This window comes from Squalius cephalus (genome assembly GCF_949319135.1).
Source record: "Squalius cephalus genome assembly, chromosome: 1".
In the NCBI taxonomy this organism is placed as follows: Eukaryota; Metazoa; Chordata; class Actinopteri; order Cypriniformes; family Leuciscidae; genus Squalius; species Squalius cephalus.
The window spans coordinates 42,075,899-42,084,049 of record NC_137122.1 but is presented as its reverse complement, the minus strand read 5'-3'; the positions used below and the strand labels follow the sequence as shown (position 1 = coordinate 42,084,049).

At 36.6% G+C, this 8,151-nt stretch overlaps 2 protein-coding genes across 3 annotated transcripts; one reads left to right on the top strand and one right to left on the bottom strand.

The window, feature by feature from the left end:
• The first annotated feature begins 855 nt into the window (after positions 1-855).
• eci1 (enoyl-CoA delta isomerase 1) lies at positions 856-4,171 on the top strand. The gene is made up of 7 exons (XM_079885276.1): positions 856-1,199; positions 1,623-1,730; positions 1,857-1,984; positions 2,073-2,219; positions 2,331-2,452; positions 3,127-3,305; positions 3,395-4,171. The coding sequence occupies exons 1-7, from the start codon at positions 1,157-1,159 to the stop codon at positions 3,559-3,561; spliced, it is 894 nt and encodes a 297-aa protein (XP_079741402.1). The 5' UTR covers positions 856-1,156; the 3' UTR covers positions 3,562-4,171.
• A 183-nt stretch (positions 4,172-4,354) lies between these two features.
• On the bottom strand, positions 4,355-6,662 carry dnase1 (deoxyribonuclease I). 2 transcript variants are annotated; one of them, XM_079869038.1, is made up of 10 exons: positions 6,581-6,662; positions 6,324-6,494; positions 5,941-6,124; positions 5,784-5,872; positions 5,622-5,708; positions 5,411-5,523; positions 5,028-5,140; positions 4,800-4,954; positions 4,624-4,717; positions 4,355-4,487 (listed from the first exon to the last, which is right to left on the bottom strand). In XM_079869038.1, exons 3-10 carry the CDS (start codon positions 6,076-6,078, stop codon positions 4,440-4,442), a joined length of 837 nt encoding a protein of 278 aa, XP_079725164.1. In that variant the 5' UTR covers positions 6,079-6,124; positions 6,324-6,494; positions 6,581-6,662; the 3' UTR covers positions 4,355-4,439. The 2 variants fall into 2 exon arrangements, with proteins under 2 accessions (XP_079725164.1, XP_079725165.1); XM_079869039.1 differs by having other exon boundaries at positions 5,941-6,086.
• Positions 6,663-8,151: the final 1,489 nt, after the last annotated feature.

Genomic DNA, 8,151 nt, shown 5'->3' with positions numbered 1-8,151 from the left:
AGACAAATGCTAAATCATCATTAACTGTGAGCTAGTTAGCAATAGGAAGAGAGCGCACAAAAGATTAGCGGATGTTTTTTTGTGAATTGTCATTTTTGATAACCGTGTGACTCTACAGTCAAAATATGATTATAAGATGTATTTGATCAAATGGAAATCCTCATAATTTTTCAAAATACACGTACGATGTATATTTTCTCAAATTCATATTGTGACTGATAATGCAATTGTTGTCCTCACAATTGGATGTTATCATTAGTCTACTTGTAATCTGTATTGCATGATGCTCCATTTTTAAAAACATGTTAATTAGGGGGTTAATTGTGATGTAATGTCGGCTGCAGTAAGATCGATGTAATGTACGATTTAGTCAGGGCATTTTTTCAGCTGACTGATTCATTTGCTAAAAATAGATTATATTGCTTCTGAATTATCATACCTTTTCATCTTGTATTTTTAAATAAAGTTTGGCTTGTCCTTATTTGTTTCAAATGTTTTAGTTTAGTTCATATAAGTTACTATGATTAGGCACATCAAGTCAATCTATCAAATGAACAACACGTGCATGTAGCAGTAATGGCTGGCAATGAACAGTTGCTTCATGTTGCAGCAAAAAAAAAAAAAAAAAAAAAAACAGAAACAGAAATAAAATTTAAAAAAACGACGAGAAAAGTCATTAATTGTTCACTAACAGATGATAAAAACCAATCTCAGAAGAGAAAGACAGGCATATCTCTCACTTGAGTCTAACACAACATGTACCGCCTTCCAAAATTGACCAATCTTAGTAAAGTACATTAAGTACGTCTTTGCTGATTGGCGCTCTGCTCACCAGTCACGCAAACTGTGCACGTCGCAGTGTTGCCATGTCCGCCTTTTAAAGCGTCTTTCAGCTTGTTTTTCATGAAGTCGATAACAAATATATGGCCCGTTGTAGGTTGCTATAAAAATCTATAGTTGTTTTAATCGATAAACGTATTAAAAATAAAATTAAAAATTAACCGAAAGATGCAAATATGTTATTTTGGGAAAGTTACTTGTTTTGAGAATGTTTATCAGTACAGCTTACCTGTTTTTCAAGCGAGATCTGGCAACACGTGTACGCAAACGGTGAAGTTTTTAGCAATTTAGCATTATTATCTCCTCAGCTGGCGAGATGTCATCCGTATTAAGGCACTGTACCAAATTCAGCCCCTCTGGTATGTGTGTGTTTTGCCTCATCTGAAACTTGTGCTGTTTTCTATTGTGCAGTGACCACTGACTGTGTTTTATATGCAGTAGCAATGCATTAAGGAATTAGGACGAAGGTCAGCGGACCACAAAAGAGTTCATGTTCAAGTTTTCATGTAATCATCATTAGTGATCGAATTAATCTATATGCTTTAGAAAGCAGGACACATCAACATATAATGACACATATCATGTCAGTTTTTGTTTTGGTGTTAACTTTTACTTTTCACAACTTTAATAAGGGCACAGCTTATTCACACTGGGAAATACAACAGTGCTCACGTAGTACATTGCATGTTTACAGAGGTGTAACCAATAGTCAAATAAATGCACTGCGAAAATACCTTGGTTTTTAGTTTTACATATGTAAAATATTAGATATATCTCTGCAGGGTTTGTATCACTGCTGTCTGGGAGAACCTGTGCTCTGCAATACTTTGTATCTTCAAACAAATATTCATCATCCTCAAAAATTAAAGTGGACCTGGATAGTAGTAATGGTAAGAATCTTAATACATAATGTGCATTAATAATGGGTTTACTGCATTGCAACTACACATTTATCAAAAACCCTTTACCAAAAAATGTTATTCCTGTTATAGTTTAATAATTTAATATTGTCACAGGTGTTGCTGTAATGCAGTTCCAGAGTCCTCCGGTCAACAGTCTCAATCTTGACTTTTTGACTGAGTTTGCTATTAATTTAGAAAAACTTGAACTGGACAGAGGCTGCAGAGGTGTGATCATAACATCTGTAAGTCATCAGAAACATCTGCTTTAGTGGAATCCAGTTTGGTTTATACAGTATGTTCATTTCATTGACAGTGCTGTTTTTGTTATAGGCCCAGCCGAAGGTGTTTTCTGCAGGCCTAGATATTTTGGAAATGTATCAGAAGAGCCCAGAGCACTGCGCAGAATTTTGGAAGGCTGTACAGGACGCGTGGCTTAAGCTTTATGGGTCCACCAAGGTCACAATCGCTGCAATCAATGTGAGTGCCAGTATGTGCTCTTCTGTTTTCTGATACCTGGCTGGTTTAGGTCAAGTATTCATATATAGTCAGATTTTTAGTTGTTGAATAAATGAATTGTTCTGTTTTTAGGGATCCAGTCCTGCAGGTGGCTGTTTGTTGGCTATGTGTTGTGACTACAGGATCATGGCCGATAACCCTCGCTATAACATTGGTCTCAATGAAACACAACTTGGTATAGTTGCACCTTTTTGGTAAGTGCTAATGCTGTGAATTTCACAATTCATGGACTTTGGAACCACTAGCTAGTAGCTACATTTGCCCAAATGAACTGTTAGTATTTGGATTGATGGCTCCATCGGATTGAAAAGGCTTCATGCAAACACCTCAATCGAAACGTCTGAGAATGTTCCACATGAATTTTGATCGGATTGAAGGGGAAAATAAATAATCTGATCAATAGGGAAAAAAATACGCATGTAAATGCTTGAATCCAACTATAATCTAAGTCGTATTAAAAAATATCACAGTACCGTGATGCGTATGTTTACATGAGCCTTTTTATAATAAGATCTGTTTAGATGCGTTTTGACTTCTTATGAATGTGCATGTGTTTATTTACATCTTACAAAGTGGTCAGTGGAGGAGACTTTTCTGACATATTTGTCAGCTTTCCTCTGTTGACATTATCGCGGTGGCTTTCTCTGGTTCTAAACGCACCGACTGGACACTGCGCATACGCTGAAGTTTGTAAATGATTGTATGTGTAAACGATTATGTGAATCTGATTGCAAAGTTTAGGTTTCATATAAACGGAACTTTCAGAATCTGACATTGGATTGGATTCATTCAGAGCGACAAAAATGAGTGCCTGTAAACATGCCTACTGTAAAACAGGATGGTACTAAATAGAGATTTTGTAAACCAGGTTTAAGGACACCATGGCAAACGTTGTGGGCCATAGAGAAACCGAGAAGGGTCTTCAGCTCGGTTTACTGTACAATACTCCTGAAGCCCTGAAGGTCGGTCTGGTGGATGAGCTTGTTCCTGAAGATAAAGTTCTCAGCGCAGCTACTGTAACCATGACTAAATGGTTGGCCATCCCAGGTAAATAGTAATAGTTTGCTCAAAAATACAATATTTCTGCCTGGTATTGTTAGTACATTTTGTTCATGTACACTGTTTTTTGCCCACAGATCATGCCCGTCAGATAAGTAAGTCTATGATGAGAAAGCCCACCATAGACAAACTTCTTGCGAACAGAGACGCCGACACCACAAACTTTGTCAGTTTCATCACCAAAGACTCCATCCAGAAATCTCTTGGGATGTACATGGAGATGCTGAAGAAGAAGAGGTCTTGAGGACCCGAACACGTGCCTGTTGTTGACATTGTCTTTATGTAGCGCATCAGTGTCACTGTATATCACATTGTCCTCTCTTTTGTTACTAGAGGATAAATTTGTTTGTAAATAAAATCTTATAAAACTAAAATGGGCTCTCATTAGCATGTGGGTAGTTGACATATAACTTGTCCATTTAACTTTTTTATTTTATTTTTTTTATTCAACATCAAGGTTTTAGATTGTCAGGTCAACTGGTTGCCTTTTATTTTAAAGTCTTTATGAAGCGGAAGTTGCGATAGTCTTTTCTTCGCTATTTTGACATATATATCTGACTGAAACGGCTTCTTGATCAAGAAAACAAATGTAGGGCTGGACTTGTTTTTGTCCAATAGGATTTGATTGGATGGCTGTGGTTTGCTTTTGCTGTGATGTCATGTGAGTGACAGGTTGACCTGTCCTCACACCAGTAACACGTCTTCAGAGAGGAGAAGAGATGTCGTTGCAAGTGAGAGAAGTTATTTTGATTAAATATTACAAATGCACTTTTTAATTATGTGCACAAATAAAACGTTAATAATAAACACATCATTATTATAATAATAATAAAAAATAAGAATGGTCCATCTTGATTTCATGATGTATCTCTTTTTTGAGTGAATTTTTAATCAACTTTTGCCTTCACTAGTTCATTTTAATGGTATTGCAGCTAAATTAGTTTTTTAAAAATGCAAATACAAATAGCATTTAAATAGCTGCAACTTCACATTCACCTATGCATTTCTTATAGCTATAGAATGATTGGACAAACATTCGTTGAAGCAAATGATTTCTTTTTATTCTCACCAAGTGTTAGAAGCAGTGTGTATCTGCTGTGAGGGAACAACCTTGATCTTTTTTCACACGAGCTTGACCTCAACTGGAAAGTGATCGCTCACTGCCAGGGCCTGTGTGAGAGACGTGAGCACTTCAGACAGATGAATACACCCAGCAATAACTCAGTCTCTAGAGATCCTTCTGTTTAATGTTTAAACCCGTTGTGCTGCTTAACAATAATCCCAATGGGGCAAAACCTGTCCTCACCCAGCTCTGGCTCAATCCATGGGCTTCCATGAAGTCAAAGACCTGTGCTGATCCAGGGGACACTCCTTTCATCATGTCAGACGTGGCCACAATCCTTTGATATCAAGCAAATCATGAGTCACTACATAACATAAGTTTATCTGATCCAGCTAGATAACTTGTGATGTTTTCCCCACCTGTCATAAGGGCAGTTTGTGTGTGTGACGGTTGTGTCCACACTGTCAGGGATGAGCCAGGTGTAGCTTTGGTCAGTGCGGAGTCGTATTTTTGACCAATTCGAATTTGAAACGTAGCTACAGCCAGCATTGAAGTCTCCCAAAAGCAAGATGTTCTGAAATGAAATAAATGTCACAAATTCCCTAAATCATACTATATTAGCATAGTTCTCATTATAGTATAGTTACATTTGTGTTCAAACGTTGTCTAGTATCCAAGACTACATCATGCAGAGCATCAATTTCCTTCACAGCGACTTCTGGAGATGTATGCTGGGGAATGAGGGCAAAGTTCCGGACAGCTATGGAAAATACAGACTTGTTAGGGCTCAGTATTCAAAACATTTTCTGTTTTTTTTAAAAGTATTCATTATTATTTTTCTTTTTTTATTCTTATTGACCCCAAATTTTTGAATAGGAGTTTATATTCAGCTATAAGTATGGTCACTCAGGATCTGGAAATCACATTCCCTTCATTTTCACCATAAATTTCTTTAGATGAAAGCTTTTGCTGAACAGTGCGTTTCAACTGTATTACTGGTAACATTTTGACAATGAACTGGGACCGCCACCTGTATTAGAGGAGAACATCACAACAAAGGGTTCTCTGTTGAAAGTATCAGTTCCACAGGATTCACATCCATCATCATAGAGGAAGCTGTTTGAAACTGATACTGTCTGACGCCTGATGAGAACATACGTGTAATTATTAATTTGATATGAACCACAGGTACACATATTAGTATACATACAGTCTTATATGATATATGAGCCACATGTTACCTGTAAATAAAGAGATATCTCTCTTTGTAAGTGCTCCTACCCAGGGGCTCACTTACAATGTGCTGATACTCATATGGAGAGGAACCTCTGATAATGAGAATAATATTTTATTTATTTTTTATACAAAAAAACAACTTATAGACATTAAGTTAAACAACTTACCCATTTACACTTTTCATCAGTTTATTAGTTGCAGAGAGATCATTGTCTCTCACCTCTTGGATGAGTACAATGTCATAGCGGTGAACTACCTAACAAACACAATACTAAGGTTACCAAACAAGAAGCATGATATGGGTATTCTATGGGTGTCACTCACTTTGGTAATGATGTCAAGCAGAGTGGCATTGGATGCTTTGGAGTCCCCAAAGGATTTGATGTTAAATGCTCCAATCAGAAATGAGTTTCCAATGTGGACGGATACCAGGAGCAGACTTAAAGTGGTAGTAATCTTCATGCTGTAGGCTATTTTGAGATGAAGATGAAAACATGCATATATTTCCCTGGGAAATATTCAGACATGCATTAGACAGTAGTTAATCATATCTGAGACAGATTAGCACAGGTAAAAGTCAATTAGAATCTTAAAAAAAAAAAAAAAAAAATCGATGTAACTAAGAAAATATTACTCTAATATAAATATGCATTAGTTAAGATTGTATTTTAAGACTGTATTTATTCCATGCAATAAAACAGCTTTACCTGCTGCTGATTTCTGCTTTCACTTGTGACGTGAGAACGGGGAGAAAGCCTTTTTGCACCACTAAGGAGCCTTTGTATACTCTACCTCAGCAAGTCCCTCTCTCTGGGAATAGAAGTGGTTTTTATTTTCCACTACTGTGTAAAGACAGCAACCTCTTGCTCACTCTCTCCCTGGGAAATAAACAGATGGGTGATAAGACAAATTCTAATGTAACTTTAAACAGGTGGCTTGACAGAAGTATTTAAAAAATATTTACTTTGTAGCTGGCTGCTGTACCTCAGTATTCAAGGAGGACTTTTTTTAACACTATGATCTCTTATAGCACAGGTGTAAAACTCAGTTCCTGGAGGGCCACAGCCCTACATAGTTTAGTTCCAACACACACACACACACACACACACAAATAAGCCTGAAGGACTTGATTAGCTGGTCAGGTGTGTTTAATTATGGTTGAAGCTAAACTCTGCAGGGCTGTGGCCCTCCAGGAACTGAGTTTGACACCCCTGTCTTATAGGGTCAGAATCTCTGCATTGTACCACTTGAGCTTATACTGTAACTGTTCCATATACTCCCCAATATTTATTTGATTGTAAAGATTTTGCGTAGCAAGCCGATTTAAAATGTTTTTGTTTGTCATCAACAAGAAACTTTATTATTATACTCTGACATTCAGAAGCTCAATTGACCCCTGTTAACTCAGCCCACTCTCCCTAAAAGCAATTCAACTTCCGTGCAACAGGGGGCGCTTCATGTGTGTGCCAACCATTGACATAAGCGTGTCTGTGTGCCATTTAAATACACTTAATAGCCTACATAAATATAGATAGATTTTATATGTACTTTTACTTTATGTGAGTTATGTGTATATAGTAAATACTTTTGTATTTTTATTTAATGCTGTAGGCTACTGTTAATTGGTCGGTTCCTTAGAAATTGTACCAATTTTTATTTGGTAATAATGTTGCATTTGTTGATACTTCCATTGAAACTAACACAGAGTTTGAATTTTAGAAGGAAAAAAAAGAAGAAAAAAGAAAAAGAAAGAAAGAAAGAGCAATGGTAAAGACAAACAAGTAGCCGATATAGACATAATCTGGATCATATGTACAGCAGATGCACATGATTCCCTAGATAAACTTGAGATATTGTATAACCTGGCTACAACAGACCACATACCAATTTCAATTATGTTAAATGTTGAAAGTTTACCTGAGATGACTAATTGTGAAAATTCTGAACAAAGTGGAAAATTAGACTGCTGGGCAAGACTCACAGCAAATGATCTTTGCGGATATAAACTATTGACAGAGAAGAGGTTGAGCAATATAGAAGTGCCAACTGAGACAACTGTGTGTGATGTTGATTGTAAGAATCCTAAGCATAAGTATGATCTATGTGTGATGTATGATGAAATAGTGGACTGTTTAGATAATGCTAGTAGATCTTTCTGTCAAAAAAGGGTTAAAAATTCTAATTTTAGGGCTGGATGGAATGAATATGTTTCTGAACTGCATTTGCAGGCCAGAGAAGCCAATTTAATATTAAAAAGAGTGTGGTCATGATTGTTAAAACCAAAGAGGACCTTAAGCTAAATGTTCCTTCTTTCTATATAGATGACCAAGTTTTGAATGTGGTAAATAAAGTAAAATACTTTGGTCACATCATTAGAAATGATTTAAATGATGACGATGATGTGCAGCGCCAGTGCTGTAAGTTGTATGGGCAAGCTAATATGCTGGCTCGTAAATGGTATGTGTACAGTACAGATGATGTTAAAATAGCTCTATTTAGGGCATACTGTACTTCTCTTTATACAGCCCACTTGTG